This window comes from Marmota marmota, unplaced genomic scaffold (assembly GCF_001458135.2).
Source record: "Marmota marmota marmota unplaced genomic scaffold, marMar, whole genome shotgun sequence".
Lineage (NCBI taxonomy): Eukaryota > Metazoa > Chordata > Mammalia > Rodentia > Sciuridae > Marmota > Marmota marmota.
In genome coordinates this window covers 3,656,352-3,676,054 of record NW_026000272.1, presented here as the reverse complement: position 1 = coordinate 3,676,054, position 19,703 = coordinate 3,656,352, and the positions used below count along the sequence as shown (strand labels likewise).

General features: G+C 38.1%; 1 protein-coding gene across 4 annotated transcripts in view; it reads left to right on the top strand.

The window, feature by feature from the left end:
- The first annotated feature begins 2 nt into the window (after window positions 1-2).
- Window positions 3-19,703, top strand: part of Aff2 (ALF transcription elongation factor 2) — a 465,019-nt gene continuing 445,318 nt past the window's right edge. For 3 of the 4 annotated variants that reach the window (XM_015498023.2, XM_015498020.2, XM_048797039.1), the window contains exon 1: window positions 7-110. In XM_015498023.2, the coding sequence (XP_015353509.1) occupies window positions 64-110 (47 nt within the window). In that variant the 5' untranslated portion in view covers window positions 7-63. Of the gene's footprint in view, window positions 111-19,703 lie in introns of all 4 variants that reach the window. The other variant, XM_015498021.2, reaches the window with a different exon arrangement.

Sequence of the window (19,703 nt, the reverse complement as noted above, 5' to 3'; positions counted from 1 at the left end):
AGAGCCGCGCTGACCCGCAGCGAGCAGGGACGGACGCCCGCCCGTCGCCGCCACCCGGCCGCTATGGATCTATTCGACTTTTTCAGGGACTGGGACTTGGAGCAGCAGTGGTAGGTTTTGATTTTTGCTTTCTGCTTTAATGAGCGGGTCCCCAGGCGGGGTCTGGGATTTTCGCCTTTGTTAAGAGGAGCCAGAGCTGTCGTGGGGGGCGCCCCGGACGCCCTCCCACTTGCTCTCAGCCACCTCTGGCCCCAGCAGCCGGTGACTCCTTGGTTGGGTGCCGGGGTGGGGGGAGGTGCGTGGAGAGAAAATGATGCTGGCAAAAGCGTCGCTTTGCACTCCAAGTCCAAAGAGTTGCATTTGGCCCACATCGGATCTCGGGCCACCCATCCCGGGGATGAGCTGCACGACCTCTGCTGAGCTTTTTTCACCAGGGTCTCACTGGCTCGGCCTCTTTGCGCCCTGGATGCGTCCCCCTGGAATGCCTCAACTTTCCAGGTGCCCTGCGTCCGCTGCGGGAGGTGGAGGAACGGTGGCGACCAGGCGGCCAGGTGCCACTGGACACCCTCCGCTTACTTGGCGACCACCGACCCCGCTGCCGCCACCTCCATCCCCGCTGGTGCAGAGCAGCGCGCACACCTTCCCTAAAGCCAGCTCAGCCCAAGTTCCCATCCCTCCAGCGCGGAGCAGTGTTTTCTTGGGGGGCCACAGCACGATAGACCCCAAATCAGGGACGGCTTTGGCGCTCGGGTTTCTAGATAGCATTTTTTGAAGTTGGCCCCCAAAGTCAGCTGCTCCGATGCCAATGCGCATTTAATTACCGGCTGGACCCCCATCAGCCTCCCACTGGGAGGCAGCCTTAGGTTTGTGTAATGGACACTCAACTCGGATTCAAAGGTTTCGTCTGCCCTTCAAAAAATACCCAAAACTTGTGGTTCAAAGAGATTTTGAAAGATGGTGCAGAGGTGACTGGGGAGCCAGAAAGTTGTTACTCTCTGCGTGATGTGCTGGCGCACATACATAAATACTGATACAGGAATCGATTGACTTTTTAAAAACTTCACCTGTATTACAAACGTTATTGTCTGTTATTTGTCATATTATTTTAACACGACAGTTTTTCTTTACAGCCCAAGGAATTAGATGGAAAGGGAGGACATGGCGGCAACCACTTAGAATTGCACTCTTGGCTATCGCCCTTTTAAGTGTAGTTAGAATAATCTATAGTGCCCACCAACAGTGCGGAATCTTTTGCAATCTTTCAACTACTATCTGCCATTGGCTATGAATGCTGTTCATTTTTACAAGGGATTCCCTTGTTGCTGTGATATTTTAGGTAATTCCCTTCTTTGAAAAAAGGGTCTTATGTTTGGTTAATACCTTCGTTATACCAATCATGACTCCTTTAATTGCAAACCCAAGATAATCAGAACTTAAAAACATTTTATTTTGCAGCAATTTCAGATAATTCTGTGAAGCACAATTTACGCTGTGTCAGTATTAATCTATGAGGTATTTTTTGAAACCATGCAGGGTTTTATCAGCTCTGCAGAAAAACATTGTTACATTTTTAAAAAATCACACTGTTGCTATTTAAAAGTGAAAATCACAATAAAATTACTGCTCAATTAAATATTATGCTTTTGCACATAGTCTTTACTCTGCTTCAGTAATTTATTCTGCAGAAAACTGACAACCACAGCTTTATTATTTGCATACAATTTGCCTAATATGTGGTGTGGGTCACATCCTTAATTTAACAGACACTTATAATTTATTTCATGGGTGTAGTTCAAATGTTAAATATATACAAGGTATTAGGTCTTTAAAATGTTTATTATATTATTTTAATTCGAGTTTAATCTTACATACAGTTGAATGTTTAAAGGGGATGGGCTCTTTTATATTTGATTTCTATTTTTCCAGGAAATGTGTCCCTTCCCCATTTGGGAATCTATATTTTCTAAAGGAAAATGAAAAACCTTTTTTCCCTCCAGATCACTATGCCACATCGGTTAAGAAACATGCAGACTTGGGCAAACAGTGGATATTATATGAAATACTGATGAATTGGTATAACATGTCTGCATGAATAAACCCATCTTTCCCCTCTGTGCGCATGATCCAGGACCATTTCTCCTTTTTACTCTTCAATTGTGAGGAGTAAGGTTCCTTGTGCATCTGTGTTTACAAACATTTGTAATGCAGTTGTGCTTCTGTGTTTTGTACACCCCTGTAGAGAAAGAAATACAGAGGTAACAGTGGTGGAAGAGCTAAAAAGCTTGACATTGTCTTTAATAGAAGTCTGTACCTTTCCAAACTCTTTGGATGTCTAAAGAATGCTGGGTACACATTCATTATATGTTTACTTCTCTTCCTTGAGAGTTACTGCTGAAAGTGATGCCATCTCCTCCCCACAACCTCCAGGGAGGACGAAGGAGTTGGGGGAGAACCCTGTGAAGTTAAGGAGTTCATTTATATTGAGCCTATTCTTAACATTCACTTGTGGAACAGGGAGCTCAGAGCTGTCTCTTCTGCAGCCCTAGATATTTGATAGTAAGTGGATCAGGACAGCTTAAAAACAAACTCGATTTCCTAGACAGAATGAACAAAGACTGTACACACAGAGGCATATGTGTTATTTGCAAACCCTTGACTACAGCAAACAAAAAGTGTATGCCCATTTATAAATACACACAATTGTCAGGACAAGTAAAAAATGAAAAGATGGGGTCTGAATGATGCTGCAGTGTGCAGGTATGTTCAGTGTTTGGGAATGCTCCCATGTCTAACCGAATGTATCACTGCATTTTACAGACTGTAAGAATACCTTAATGGGTCATGCTCTGGACTCAATTAAAGGGCCAAAGCTCAAGTTCTTTAAGATTCCTGGATGAATGAGCAATGTTCACCTGAATTTGAATTTAATATGAACCATTCTGTGAAAGGAAAGGAAGGCACAGATGTCTGTGTGCATCAAAAACATCACTTATTCTTAAAAAAGGAAGAAGATACAGAAAAAATCAAATATTGTTTTTCAAATCATTCCATAGGCTTGTCTATGATAAACAAGTAAATGGATTCTTGAGGTGTCTGGAGATCATGTGGCTGGATTGGATTTGTTTACCAGCAATGGCCAAGTCATTAATCCCCATTTAAGAGGGAGAAAAAACAAAATCAGGGAGCCTACAAAGTCTGCTGGCTTTCATTTTTTATAAGCATCTACCCTCCAGTATTGATTAAGTATTGCTTTGTGACAAATCAAGGTTCTTTGTGGATTGGTTATCTTTTACTTTATTTATTTAAAGATATTTTTTAGTTGTAGATGTACACAATACCTTTATTTTATTTATTTATATTTATGTGGTGCTGAGGATGGAACCCAGTGCCTTACATGTACTCCATCACTGAGCCACAACCCCAGCCCCTTATTTTTTATTTAGAAATAAATAAATGAAGAAAATACAGAAAAAAAAAACAAATTCTAAAAATAAAAAAATGCCACCATGACAGCAAAACCAAAATGTTAAAAATCCTAGTGAAAATTGTAGTTAAGTGTTTGTGACAGTGGCCGGCTTCTCACTATGAAGGAAGGCATCAATTGTTTGTAGTTTTTATGTGATGTCTCACAAGTAGCCTAATTAGAGGCGAGCTTGCAAACTGGCAGTTATACAGGAAGAGACTTAAACTCACTAAACTGTTATATAAATAGAAAGTTCAAAGGTCTGTGTGGGGCTGTCAAGCCTGAGAAGGGGCCATGTGCAGGCCAGGCTTTTCCTCCTTGGGTTAAGGCAGCCCCTGGGGCCTGTCCCAGCAGCCCACACTTTCCCCAGTTTTCCTAGACCTTGTGGGGGCCAAAGGGGGAGGCGGTGCTTTCCAGACAAAAGTGAACTGTTCCAGCGCCAGCCGGGCATGGCCCATGTAGCCCCTCAGCCCTGCTGCCTCTGCCTGCTCCGTGTGCACAGGTCTTGGAAGGCTTCTTTAGCTGCAGCCCTCTGGAAGAGCAGAATAGGACTGCTCATGGTTGGGAAGGCATGGGAAATAGAGGGGACATTGCCTTTGCCAACCTGGACTACTGGGACTATGGGGTATTTGTGTGGGGGGGCTGTTTTCACTACCACCTAGTGATTCCCAGGATTTCTTGTTCTCTACCTCCATCCATTTATCATTCCCCCTTTCCCTCAGTGGTCCATTAAAGGGAAGATTGTGTGTGTGTGTGTGTGTGTGTGTGTTTTCCTGCTACAATATGCCTTCTCCACTCTGAGTATTCACTCAGCAAATGTTTTGGGGTTGAATTTCTTAAGGGAATATATGGGAAGGAGAGATTAAAGGTAATGAAAGTAGCTAGTGATAGATCTCCTCCACAATCTCCCAACCCTCACCACCCAAATGACAAACGCTATCTTACTAAATCTTAAAAGACATATCTATTGGATAAGGAAAAAAAATTCTCTCGTGTTAGAAATCAGTTTAATGATACATGAATTGTTTTGCTAATGATTCAGTCAAGCATTTAACAACTTTAAAATATACAAATCAAGATCGAAAATGATTGCCTCAAAAACAAATCTGTCATTATAGACATAAACGAGATTCCAAACATTTAAGCATTTTGTAGATGGATAAAAATTATATTGTATTTAAACATGCTAATTATTGTTGAATAGAAATGGCTTTAATGGGATGAACCTTTATTTCATGCCCATTATTCTTAGCTAAGACTATTTCTTGCATTCATAATTTTCACATATTTAATGTAATTTCAAAATTCTAAAAGTCCAATAAACTGGCCATCTCTGGAACAATCTAGAAGCTGTAGCCCTAAGAGCTTATAACTGTAGTTCATATCTCAAATAGGGAAACCACCATATATTTGATTAGAGTGTCATGTAGACAAAACAATTGATAGTGATTACATTTTTCACTTTTATTTTTGTCTGTCTTTTTGTGATTGCTACGGCATAAAGGAAGAGACATTTGAAAAACGTGTTTACTGATAAATGAAAAGAAGTATATTGTTGATTAAATCACTCAAGATCACAACATGGAGAAATTGTTTTGAGAGGGTGCATACGTGTGTTTTACCTGTGGTAGAACTTGTCCTCACTACTACAAATTAGGTTTTGTGTGATCCAGGCTCTGGAGTAAATCATTCAATATTCAATCCAATTCTCCATACAACTTTATGAAACAGATCCTGCTATGATGTTTACTTTTAGAGATCACTTCTACTAAGTGATGCAATCCAGGCTTCAGTTTAGGTGGAGTTGACTCCAGAGCCTGCACACTTTGATTTCCATCCTTTCCATCATGTGGAATGTGCATACATATGTCATCTCATTTGATTACTGAAAGTTAGAATGTACAGGTGGACTCCCATTTTACAGGATGGGCAAACTCAATCCTAGAGGATATTTGGATCTCAGACTTAAGTTCACACAGGCTGTTAGTGGTGGATCTTGGTCAGAAATGTACAGGGCCGGGTTGTGGCTCAGTGGTTAAGCACCCCTGGTTCAATCCCCAGTACAGAGAGAGAGAGAGAGAGAGAGAGAGAGAGAGAAAGAAAGAAAAGAAAGAAATGCATATTTCCCTGGTATATTTCCCTGTTTCCACTTGAGGTCTCTTTACACAAATCCTCATTGCCTATTATTTATTTAGTGGCTCTGAGTATTTAGTTATCACTGAAAGAAATGTATTGAGTCGTGTATATATTATACTTGTGTGAAAAAAATCTGTGGAATTATCATGCAATTGGGCAGCTATGAAACTCAGCTTTTTTCTTTTAATTAATAAAAGAACAATTCATGTCCCAATTGAGACTCTTATTACTGATTTTTATAGATGCTCTTTTAATGAAAACATGTGAATGGAAAATTACATTTTGTACACTCGTATACCACACAACATACACAATGTAGGCAAAACTCAAGTCCTTGAGAAATTCCCATTTAAATTTGATTGCTCAAATTTAGAGGACTTGATACAACTTTCCTATGTACATGTACGAATACACCATAGTGAATCTCAACCTCATGCATATCCACAAGACTGGCATACCAATTAGAATAAAATATATTCCATGTTTGTATGTCAAAATAGATTCTATTTTCATATATAAGTAAAAAGAACAAATACAAATAAAAAAAAGACCATGATACATTTATATGGTTGATTCAAAGCTGGAGGTAGAACATCAATAACATTTCTTGCCAAATCTTTACATTCACTACATCTATTATTTGATTTGATCCTCACAATAACCTTGAGGTTGTGTTGGTGTTGGTATGGGTAGTTCTGTTTTGTAGATAAGAAAGGTGAAGTTCAGAGAGGTTAGGAGATTTACTAAGTTAACACAGTCAGTGGATGGTCTTGGGTATGTATTTTTGCAGTGTTCATAGCCTTACCATTGTTTCATTAAGTCATTTATGGTTAAATATGCACATTGCTTCCTAAGGGCTGGTGTATTAACTTCTATAATGTTCTCTCACAGGTTATGAGCAAGCATTTACTGATTGATATGAGTGCCACACTTGGCTCAAAGATTGTTCCATGAAAATGCACATATCTATTAAAGATAGCTGGTCAGTAAATTCTGGCAACAATATTGGACATTTGTCTGTTTTAATTGTTTGTAATTACTTTCAGATTTCTTAACATTCTGATCACTTTTGCAGAAGTTAATGAGAAAAAATAATGGTTATGGAAGAAACTTAACAGGAAAAGACAGAAAAAGATTCTATTATGGGTATGGTTTAACAAACAGAATTTCTTTGTATTCTAAGTTATATTTAGTAATAAAAAGCAGAAGGAATAACTTTTAAGGTACAGGGTTACAGGAGATAATGGACTGGTATTGTGTATAAATCCGTACGGAGAATATTAAGGAAGAATGTGTGACAAAAATCTGAAGAAGAAATGAGTGATCGGAGGGTTGGGATTCCTCCAGCCTTCCTTGAGTTTCAGCCTTTATGACTTGTATTTCATCATGAGAAGGCTGTTTTTCTACTTAACTATAGCAGATCCACACCATAAATTATCATGACTGTTAAACAAAGGTCCAGCACTGGGCTCCTCTAATGTTAAACTTTTATGTTGCACTTTAATGAAATTTTATATGTATTTTTAAAGCAAGGCACACTACACTGTGGAGAGGGTGATGCTCTGAATTGTTGAATTTATTTTAAAGTAAATCTTTTCATTGACCTTAGCTGCTAACATCTACCTACTTACTGAGCTGAGAAAAATTATCTGAGAGCTTAAATAAAATGACATGATTTAAGCAGAGCTGACAATAGCACTCCAGTCAGAATCTGATTTTGATTATGGATTTCTTACTTTATGGAATGCTATTTTTTAAATATACCTGTGCATTTTGCTTCATTTGAAAAAGAAAATCAGCTCGTGATTTAAGGTAATCTTTGATTCAGTTCTTTAGTACGCATGTGCTGGTATAAAAAAAGGTATAAAAGCCATGCACTGGGGAATAAGCTAAGGAAATGGGCTCTGTTTTCATTACAAACTCAAAATCACTCATCTGTTTATTTTTTTTCAATGTTTCTTTCACTGGAAAAAATGAAGAGAAAAAAATACATTACTTCTATCCAATGAAGAATGATTTGTTTTGTTAGATTTCCAAATAAGAATTCTCTGCATTGTCTATCTTCTTCAGTGCAGACCAGATCTCATGAACAGATTCTGTTTCTCTTGGTGACCATTATTAAACTATATTCCTGCAGTTCGAATTTTTGTGTTTTGTAGGCAACATATCTTCTGGAAATAGTATTAAATTGGGCTTCTTTTTATGAATAAAAAATAAAACATCACTAGTCATATACAGGTGCTGAAATTGCAATCTAGGCTTTAACAATCATTGGAAGAAGAAGTTTCCTAGCAGTCTGTGGTCTTCTTAGGCTTTAGGTTTCTAGTATGGTTTGATCAGATGGGTGATTCAGAAGCAATGTGTTGTGAGGTCAGTTTAACCTTCAGACTATGGCAACGTGTACATGATGACCTAACTATCTGTTGAACAATGAAAATACAATCACATAGGCTTTATTTCCCCCTCCAGGATGTCAGTCAACTAATTTTTTTAACAAATTAATTTTCCAAAGGGACTGATTGTTTTCATGCCAGGTCGGCACAGCCACAGTAACTAAATTAGATTCAGCATGATGGATGTTTCTGATGAAGTGCCATGGAGAGGTCTCATCAATTAGCTATTATTTATTTGCTGGCAAAATGCTTGGCTCTGGTGGGTAGACATTAATCAATTCCTAGAACTTACTGTTTCAAGGCTGGAGTGTCCTATAGGATCATCTGGTCCAATATCTTCAGTCTATAGATGAGGAGAGTGAAGCCCAACATGGGAAAATGACTTGCCTTAGGACATTCAGTCACTTTTAGGAGGAGATAAGGGATTATAAAAGGTGACTTTTGATGGCATAGTCTTGACATTGGAGACATTGCAACGTAGAATTAGATTGGGGAAAATAGTGTGACCCAGACTCTAAGTAAAATAGGAATTTAGGGATAGAGAAAGGAAATGAGCTAGAGTAGGTGAAGCAGTCTTAACACTCAACATAAAATACTTGGCTTTGGCCCCTGAATTATATTGTTTGACAGTAGCTGACAGTCATCACATAATTGCCAGGGTCCTGTTTTGCTGTGTGGATGGAGAAGTCTCATTCACGCTAGCCTCATTTGCTGTGGGACAACCACAAAACTCTCAGCAACTATTTGCAGTGTCTGAGCTATGGAAACATTTATGCAAACAATATTCAAAACATACCAAATGAAAACTTGTTTTCTTGAAACATTTGAAACAAATGTTTGTAAATTGGTACAATTACTGGGAAAATAGATATTTTCAAAAGAAACATATACTGTGGCTCTCGAGATATACTTAAATTCATTGCTTTTTGTTTTTGATCTTTTACTTTAAGAATATGTTTTCATTTTTAAGTAAGTACCAATATATTCATTTTCCTGAGAAGTGAGTTGTTGCCTTGATACCATCAGATTGTTGTTGACATCTGTGATTATGATCATAACTTGACCAACAAATAAATTATTTGGCTATGTCATCCTTCACATCTCAGCTCTATTTCTGGGAAGCTACTACCTGGCAGCAATCCTTTAGCCTCCTCTGTCCCCAAACTTACATACTCCCATCCGGCCTGGTCAGATACCCCTGCTCAGTGCTTCCATACTGTCCTGAGCAGACTGTACTGTACTGCATAATACTATCACTTTCTTGAGTCTTCCGTGTACTTGTAAAGTTACTGTGAGGGATGAAAATGTGTCTTTTATTTCTGTGTTCCTAGTGCTAAGCCCAGAATAATTACTGATAATTTCCTATGACCAGGTTTGATTTGTATTCTCTCATTTGTCTGTTTTAGAAAGCAGTAAATTGGGACAGAATGGTTCAGCGACTTGCCCAAGGTCATATGGATAGTATGCTGCAGAGCTAGAATTAATATATAGCTACCCTGCTAACCCACAATAACCAGGGCTAGATGGAACAATCGGGTAAGCCCTGCTTGCTGGGGGGCTCTACAGTGCACTGGGCTTCTGAGCCCTTTGCTGTTCACCTTTAGTTTCTACAAATTAGCCTTGAGTTAAAGTCCATAACCAAACATGAGCCATAACTGGCCAGCTACCTACTCCAACAAGAGACACATAGTTCTTCAACTCTTTGGTGTAAGCAGCAGATTCTGTACTTGGGAGGGAGGTTCATTGATCTGTAAACATGAACTCAATTCATACTTGATGAGAACTGAACTCAATGATGGCAGAAAAAAGTGTCTGTCACACAGTAGGTGTTTAGTTACATTTTACTGAGTAATTAAATGATTAATATACGATAACTTCCTTCATAATTTGTGTGATGAAATTCATGAAGGAAAAACTCAGAGTGTAAAAATGAGGTCTAAGAGAAGAGTTAAAATAATGGTCAGACAGGTAGGCATAATTAGGAGTGCCACCAAGCTTTCAATAGACATGTTCCTGAAATAGCTTATTAAAATTATATAAATTAAATGTTCTTTTTTTGATCTTACTTGCAAGGAGTCCTGATGGGAACTCATTGTTGATTGGCAAAATCTCCTTCAAAAGTCCCTAAACTTATCAAATTTGTGATTTTTATGTTCCCATACATAGCATTTTCTTGTCATGGGGTATATCTACCTTTAGCATCTGCCACAATGTTGTGAGGGGAATTATTCAGGCTTTTAAATAGGTGACTTAACCTGTTACCATCATTGCATTGCGGTTATCATCTAGTTCAAAGAGGGATAGAATATACATTCAACTTTTGCTGAATATTTTTCTCCACACTTTTATGACATTGTCTCTTCTGAACCACATGCTTTGTTTGTTTATTTTTAATTATTCCCATTTTGGAGGCTAACCTAGGATTCGGGTTTTCTTAGCATGTATTTTTCAACAGAGCACATTTTCTTTTTATGCCTCTGGAAGCTTCAGATTACACTTTCATCGAAGGATGTGCAGAAAAGTTTCCATATGTGTTGATTTTTAAGAACTCTATATGATTTTTCAGTAGTTGGGGTGAAAGAACTAGTAGACTTTACCTCATTAAAGAAGCACCCTAAAACATAATTGGTTCATCCCCATTTTATAGAGAAGAAAGGTGAGGATCAGAGAGGTGCAGACCTATATTTCCCAAAGTCACACAATTAAATAAACTGCAGAGCCCTGATTTAGACAAGTTTTCTAGGACCATAGCTCAGGCTCCTTCTGTCACAACCTGACTGCACAGAAATTTATTGATAATAGAATTTGATGGGCAGCTTCAAAGTAATAAAAGTAATCTTGAAAAAAAACCCAAATGTTATTTTTTCACAATGTAAAATTAAAGATGACAACATGCAGTTATAAGAAGACAGGAAGGTAAAAGGTCATGAAGACATCTAGGAACTTTGAGTGGAAGTAAAACACCCAGTTAGCTAAATTTACCAAACATAAATCTGCATATGAGGAAGGCAGACAGTAGATGCTTAATAAGTTTTTAATAAACTAAATCTCAATCTGAAGTCAAACAAACCTGAGTTTTAGTTTAAGAGCCAGGAAAAATACAAGCCATGATGGACCTTTTAAAAATTAGTGGTTAAACTAGATCCCTTTTGCTTCAATGAGACATTTTTGCCATTTAGTTTGGAAGTTCTGTAACAGTTGAACTGTCAACAGTGCAAAAATATTCAAACTTTAAGTGATAAAACTTTCTATCAAGAATGATGAAGACCATTTTTGTTAGATTCTGATTAGCATCTTACTCAGAAATTACAATGAAATGCTAGTGCACACTCTAATGCCATTGAATAATGACACCCATGACATACTTTTTCTTGTGCAGGCTTTAGTAAACAATTGAAGTGATTCATATATCTTGAAAAAATAGAAATTGGGTAAACCTATTTCACAAGGCTTGAAAAGTTAAAGTGAATTCTAAATGTAGATTAGTAGCAAATGATGACAGCCCAGCCAGCATTACCTCAGTTGATTAATTTATAAGGATACTGGTCAATGATTTTAACCAACAGCTATGCATAGTAGAATCCTAATGGGATCTGTCTGTTAAAATTACATAAAGTAGGGCATTTGATTTATTTCAGAGTTTCTCAAAGCTCAATTTTAACTTCATACAAATAATGCATTAGTCACCCAGGATAAATGACACATTGAATAAAGTTGTGATTTTGTCTGCTTCTCATAATCTGATTTAGAAAAGGATTACATTTGTCTTCTTAGTTTATTCCTATCAAGAGTATTTGTAGGTAGAGTGTGATCTTTATGTCTCTTGTTTCATATCTCAGTAGATTATACCAGACCATATAGCCCTTTCTCTGCCTCTGAGTGTCTGGGGTGTGTAAGAAAGATTGGTTTGGGTGTGACATTAAGAACTAGCACATCTACAGATGAAAGGATTTTAAAATGTTGATGCTTTTGACACATTAGATTAGCTGAAAGATTTTATTTTTGAGATTTGGTTATATTTTTAAACCTGGAATGAATTATGAACCAAATTTACTAATGTAACATGAAAATTCCCTATAACAAAGTGAAATGTAGAGGACCACTAAATTTTGCAAATTCCCATGTGAGCACACCATCTGTCATAACCTGTCCCTTGACCCTGGGATGTGGAGGAAGCTTTGCCTTGCACTGTGAATGCAACAGTGGCTGCTCCAGGGACATATTCTCTCTATGCTTTATAATACCACACAATATGATTCTAATGCCAAGACCTGGCTAATTTTTACACTCTGATCGCCATATTTCCATCTTTAATTAAGTTCATTGCCTTAATGGAAGATGGAAAGGTGAATTTTTCCAACTGAAAAAAATATGAAATCTGGCCTGAACTTGCTTACCAAGATTAGAAAAAGGGGGAGGTTTTAAATTCATGACTGGCTGGAAATATGTGGGTTTATATTTTTAACATGTATGAAAACATGATTATGAGAAAGTTCATAGAACTTTGTAGACATCACATAATTCATAAGACCTAAGGTAAATGATAAAGTATGGGGTAAGTTTTCTTAAATTGAACATATTCATAAAATTTCAAGGGAAAGCATTATATTCCACAAAATTTATGAGAGGTATTTTGGGGGGAGAGTTTGCAAAGTTTGACAACTCCCATTGCATCTGTCCTGGCACATTCCTGTTGGTAATGAGAACCTTATGGGGTACTGGGCCTTGGTTTTTTTATGCAGGGCCTGCTCTCCAAGGGTATCATAAATGATATGCAAGCCAGAAACTTCATGGCTCATGGCATTTCTCAGAGATCTTTTAGTTAAGTTGCCCCACCCAACTACAGTGGCAGAAGGTGGAAAGAGGGCTCACTCATAAATCTTCATTGAGCTTTAATCAATTAGCATTATTCTTTTTAATATTATTTTACTGTTATTTATAGGAATTAGAAAGGGGAATACATACTCTATGACTGTGTATAAATGACTTCACAGAAATAGTCCAGGTACTGAGAGTCAGTGTGATTTTTTGGCATTTGATACACACACATTCATATAACAATGGCAACAACCAGAAAACCACAGAGGCATAAATACCAGTAATGAAAAGTTGAATGCACAAAGAGAAAATGAGAAGAAAAAGTATAATGCCAAAGTGTAGGCTGTTTTTCCAGGTGTCTTCTTATATATCTTCTTTTCTCCCCTTTTATTCCTTGCATGCTGTGACTATTTCAAATGGAGTGCTGTCTCACTTGAGAATTCAGGCCTTCCATTGCAGGAAGGGTGGAGTGTAGGGTGGGGGTAATTGATTATGAAATGGACATTTGTAAATCTGTGTTTGTTCAAAAACCTTCTAGCATCTGGTTTTCTAGTATATAGTTCTGATGTGGCCTTATTCTCAAATGACTTGGAGCAATGATGTTGCATTTTTTGGTGGAGGTTGGAGGCAGGGAAATTTCCAGGTTGTCTCAGTCTGGATAATGTTGATCCTTGAGCTACTGCTGTGCTTGTGAACACACAGCTCAGTTGACTTCAAGAGCTATTGGGGATAAGCCTTGCTGTTACTTCTAAATACACAATTCTTCCTTCTCTGTCACTCTTTCACTATCTGTTAAATTCCTGACATTATTCCTATAAGGCTTACTAGTTACTGTTTTACTGATATCCTTGCATTAGCCCAACAGAAACTTAAAAAAGGCAGCCTATAATGTGAGCAGCAATAACTCTTTCATTGTCTTCTTTTTAATCCTGTTATATCTGCCACATTTTCAGATTTGTTTCTACCCTTTATTAATGATCTAGGATAATTACTGCAGTGTTTTGAAAGGGGTAGGGAATAACACTGCTTTTTTGGAGCTATTTAAATCATTTTTTCCTAAAGAGTCTGCATTTCATGAGGACAATGTTTAAAAGGTTGTAGTGAATGAGGCAGCCTGCACTGAATGACTGGAAAATGATTGGACAGAAGGAAACATTTTTAGGGGGGGAAATAAGCAATTCTACTTTTCATAAGTTTATTTTGAAAGGGTAATAAACAAATTGCTCTGTTTCCTCACTAAGAAAAAGATGGGAAATAACATATTCAGGAGACAGACGCCTTTAATATCTTGAAAGCTGTTTCTACGTATTCCAAATTTCAGATCCAAAACTGTTGTGGCTCATGGTGATTTATGATCTATCAATTTTAAAAGTCCAAGGAGGCATCTTGAATTTAAACTGCTGAATTATTAGACCTTAATTTTCAACTAAATGGAAAGACATTGGAAATTCTAGCTGTTTTGCTTTGGCAAATTAAGCCACAGTTGTTTATAGTTCCAGTGTTTAACAGTAAGACTGAATTTTCATAAATAGACAGCAATGACCAGCCTTCTTAGCTTTAATACTATTACTTTCTATGGCTCTATTATGTGTTAACAGAAATAAGGCTGTCTGTGAGCCACATTTTTTCCATAATGATGATCTCCCATTTAAAATCTGAAATGTAAAAATCCTAAAATCTATAAAAATATGAAAAAATATCCAGTTTTCATGAATCAGTGTGAACTATTATTAATTAAGCTTTGGCTTAATTCTCATGCAGCCTGTGATGGTAGAGAGGAGAAGAGAAGCTCCTATTGGTTCTCCGAAGTAGTGCCTCCTGAGTCATGTCACAGCAGTGGTGGAAAATCTCAGCACATCCAATGATCCTTAAGGGAGATCACAATTAGGTCAACCTCTTCCTCTCGCCCGACCTGAGTGGTTGGTCACTCAGCTTCTGCCAGTCCTCAAACCAGAAAAAACAAAACTGCCTCCCAAGGCAGCTAATTTCTTTCAATTTGGACAGTTCTGAAACAAATTCCATTGTTATGTGGGAAAAGAGGCCTTCTGAGAACTTTCAGCCCTTTGGCCATAGTTCTGCCCTGGAGCCTGTACAGAACAGTCTATGCTCTTCTGTTGACGTCAGCCCTCCCAGGTCTGAGGGCAGCCCTCCTGTGTTCACTATGTTCTCATTTCTCAGGGCAAAATGCCCCACACCTGGAGAGACTCAGGCACCCCTGTCTAGATATGCAGGTGGGAGGCAGTTGTGCCCTGAAGGCTTCTTGTTCTACTTTCCAGTTAGGTAGAGCAGGGAGAGGCCTCTCTACCTCCTTCATATATAAACTGGTTCCAGAGAACTTGGACTGAGAAACAAATCTCCAACAGCCTTCTCCCAGAAGGAATCAAACAACTAATGTTGTACCCTGGTGCCTCCTGGGAAACAGTACTCATCTCTCAGCATTGCCATATTGGTGTGCACTTGGAGGATGACGTTAGTCCCCTGAGTTGAACAACTACAGCATACCAGATATTCATCTTTACACTTTCCAATATATAAACTCGGTTAAACTTTACAGTTAGCCTGCCTGTGAGATAGTAGACAAATTTATTGTTGATATTTCTATAGTGGAAAAATTGAGGCCCAGAGAAGAAGCTGAGTCATTTGCTCAAGATCACACAGGTAGGTAGTAGCTGGCAATGTAACACTGCACTATGATATAGCTCCTCAGAGACAAGTTTTGAGATCTTGCTCCACATGGGCCAGGTCTGAATAAGCTGCTACCTGGATGCTGGGAAAACAACTCTTCCTCTGACTGTGACTATTGCTTCACCCTACAAGGCAGAGCTTGGATCTGAGTACCAGACTACTCTTACAATCTAGCCTTGAGTAGTCAGTCAGTCTCCTTGTAGGAGTTCTCCTGTGTGGCAGGTGAACTTCTGACATTGTAATGAGTGAAATCCTATGTATAGTTTCTACTGAACAAGGTAATGAAATGAATGTTCATTTATTCCTTCATTCACAAACTACATTGTGTCTATCATAGGTTAGATACTGGGGATATCATGGAGACCTTTGTGTAAATGGCCCTTGGAGTCTGATCATTAAATACTTGAAGTAAGATGAATGTTGGGCCAATATCCACCTTTCTCTAAGGTACTCAAGGTCATATCTGAATATCCTTCTGGTTGTGGCATTTTGAGATGATAAGACCAGATATTCCTTGCCCAGTTTACCCAGCTCACCCTTCAATACCAGTGCCTTGGTTGATTCATGCTGAAGATTTATGAAATCAGCATGAAAAAGAGAATTGGTTAGAGTCACAGCAAGCCATTTCCAAAGATGTTGTTTTGAAAGGGCTGCAGTCACCAATCATATGTTGAAATGCATGGCACAGGGCATCTGGCTTTCTTTCATGACTGCCAGGAGGCAAGACGGATGCACTGCTACCTTGAATGATATTTTCATTATCTAGAACTCATTTTATCCACTTGTTGCACAAGAGAGATCTTCCGTCAAAATCTAGCCCCTATGACATTATACCACATTGCTGATTACTGCAACCTTTTGTCATTGCTCAACAAGTCATTTCCTGTCCTGTACTATAGATGAGTTATTATAAACTCTTGAATTCAACTGTATAGTATTGGTTCTTTTAGCCAAAGGGACCATTTTCTTCTACAGATCTACCTTGCCTGTGTGGGTGACAGATGAGAGTCCTTGGGTTGAGAAGTTTATTGTGTTTAATTTGGTAGTGGTTTATTGTATTTGCAATGCTTCATTGACATGGTTCTGCAAGAGAGGTTGTACACGACCTTGTATCATTTACTATCAGGTGAGACCTTTATAAACCAATGTCTGCTATGCTCTTCCTTGACCACTGGACCTATCTGTGACTGAGCTTTGGTACGGAAAGGAAGAGGAGGGGTGGTTCAAGCTATTTGGTCACTTTTTAACCTGAGTGAAGGTTACCTGTGTTTAAGGTAGATAAGTGTCTTTTTTTTCCAAGCAAGGGCTGGCTTACCCTAATAGGGATGTTGTAGAGGGGAATCCAGCATTAGGTAAATGTTGAACTAGATGACCTTTGAGGTTGTTTCAGCTACTAAGCTTTTATGATGCTTGAAAATCCCTTAGGAGCAAAGCTATAGTATCGGCCATTCATTGGCTATGAATCTCAGGCTTGAAATTGTCAGAAAACAGTGTTCCAATCAAATCACATTAAGTTCACTCTAAATTTTATAAAAAATAGCTGACAGCATTGTGCACAATGGAGGTCAAATATAAGGGGAGACTAAGGGGAGATTATTATAACAAAACATACAACAATGAAAAGGGTGATACAATTCCAAATTTTGTATTTTTAAAAAAATAAGTTAAAAATATTGAGAATCATTGCCCTATAGATAGCTTTTTCCTTCCTTCCTTTTTTTTGTTTATACTTTTGACTCATTTGTGAGCCAGCAAATGGAGCCTATTAATTACTATTGCTTCCTATTGGCATTTTAATGGTACCATATATAAATAGAGACAGTGCAGCTAGTCGCTGCTCTCCTAAACCTCCTCATTCTTATGTTAGCCCCTAACTTAGAGCAGGGACCTCCCTCCATTGGTTAACTATTCTCCAGGTCAGAAGTAAGATGTTAACATTCTCACAATGGAGAACATGTGTTTATCTACTTCTTATCTCCTCTCTCTCCGTTTCCAAAATAAAACCTAAACATTTTATTGTTCTGTTCCTGTAACATCTTGGAATAAATATTACAGTCTTTAAACACATTCTTAGTGAAATCACTTGCAGCAATTCCTGGTTCAGTTTGGTCCATAGTAAATGTCTCCTACTCATGTAGACATGATAATAATACAAAGCAGAGGAAACTACAAATGAAAACAAAACAAGAAATCTTAAAAATGTGAAGAAGAATTTAAACTGTTTTTTGTGCCTGTGCAATAGGGCATATACTATGCATGTGGATTCAGTTACTGATATTCAAATTGGCCATTCAGAGACCAAAGGAAGTAAGTTAATGTTTGCTTGTGAGTACATTATATATATGTGTATATATATAATATATACATCGTCGTGCATTCACATGCATACATAGTATAGACATATAAATGTATACACATATACAGACAAAAATACATATGAACATAATCTAGTCGTAGATTCTAGGCTTTTGTGAAACTTGAACTCTTAAGATATATAGTCCTGATACCACATCCCATTGCCCCTCTTTCCCATATATACAAATAACATTTCTTACTGTTAGCGTCTATGTCTGGTTAAGGGCTGTTTTGTCTAAACAAATTATGCCATTATTTTATTTTAAACATTCCTTTTTGTTAGAATAAAATAATCATTGCCAGCTGCCTTGAACACTTGTGCATTTAAAGGGGAAAATCATATAAAACCAGCTTACATCTAAGATGCTTCAAAGAGGGGACTTTAACTATCTAACATTTTTAAAACCTATAAAATGCCTTAATGTCCAAGGTAGACACACCCAGCTTCATTCTGGGCCTGCTGTTCCTCTAGATCTCTTTTCAAATGCTTTTGGATTCACTCAAACCCCAAATGCATGTTGCCTGAAGCCCTTTTCCCCTCTTTAATTTTGAGACCCCTGTGTATTTGGAGGGAAATGTAATCCATATGTTTCTGATTCATTTACACTTAACTCATCAAAATGTTTTGTACGAACCATTTGATGTTCTAGAAGCTTTTGTGCAGTTTTAAAAATAAACTTTAAAAATCCTTCCCCACCACCCCCACTTCACTTCTCATCAAAAAGTCTGATTTTGCCAAGGGTAAACAAATGGAAATGCCCTAAAGTGTTGAGTTCAATTCTCCTTTCTTAGGCAGAGTGTGCCAGAGGGGCCCCAGGTTGTGGACACTGGGCCTCCATGTTTCTGTGCAGGCCTCACTGGACTCCATATACTGGTCGTACTCTCCTGATTCTGCTTAGCACTGACCCAGCTCTCTCTGTTTTGGATGCAATAGAATGACTTTCCAAATAAATGGAAATTGAACGGGAAATTGACTACTGTTAACCAGAACTTTCATTGAACTCTTCATAAAAGAAAGACCTTTGTCCTAATTTGTCATCTGAAAGAAAATGTCTCAAGTCAGAGTAGCATCTGTACTTCAATATGCCTCTTTCTTTAGACGTTAAAGCTCTGTTAAAAATGTCAATCACTTCACCTACAGTTACTTTTTTTCCTATTTAGTAAGGAATCTGATATATACTAATCAGGAGCAGTTTTGACCAATCTCTTTGATTGTGGCTGGTGCCTCTGGCCTATTTCCTAAAGTAATTTGTTTATGGTTACGATTACAAAGCCCTCTGACAGCCCCATTCTATAATGACCCAAAGAGTGCCCCTGAGAAGAAGTCTTTGTGTGGAAGTCAAACAGTTTAGTGGAGCATAAAGACAGCAGACATTGCTCAGGCCAGGGCAGCCATTTATCCATGAATGGCCTACTATGCACTGAAAATGAACTGGGAATAGAAGCTACCCTAAGCCTGCTTCCTGCAGTTTGGCTTAAGGGAAGCAAGCCTTTAGAGTAGCAGGCATATCACTGTGTCAGTGGATCACCAGGCACTAGCCAAGGGGAGCCTCAGATAGGTCACTGTGACAATGGGGAGGACTGGCCAATTACAAACTCAGTACAGCCTCTAGTAATTATTTGAATTCAAGATACATTCAGATTGAACTCATCATAGTCGTGCAGCCTGCAAATAAAAACAAACAAAACATTTAGGCTTTGCTCTTGCAAAACAGTCTTCTTAAAAAGTAGTATGTCTTCTCTAATGAACATGGAAGCGTGTTTCATGAAGATTGTTTTGGTTATCAACATGCAGTTCCCCTCTAGCTCGTAAACTTTAAGAAGATATTAGAAGCAAATTACATTGCATAATA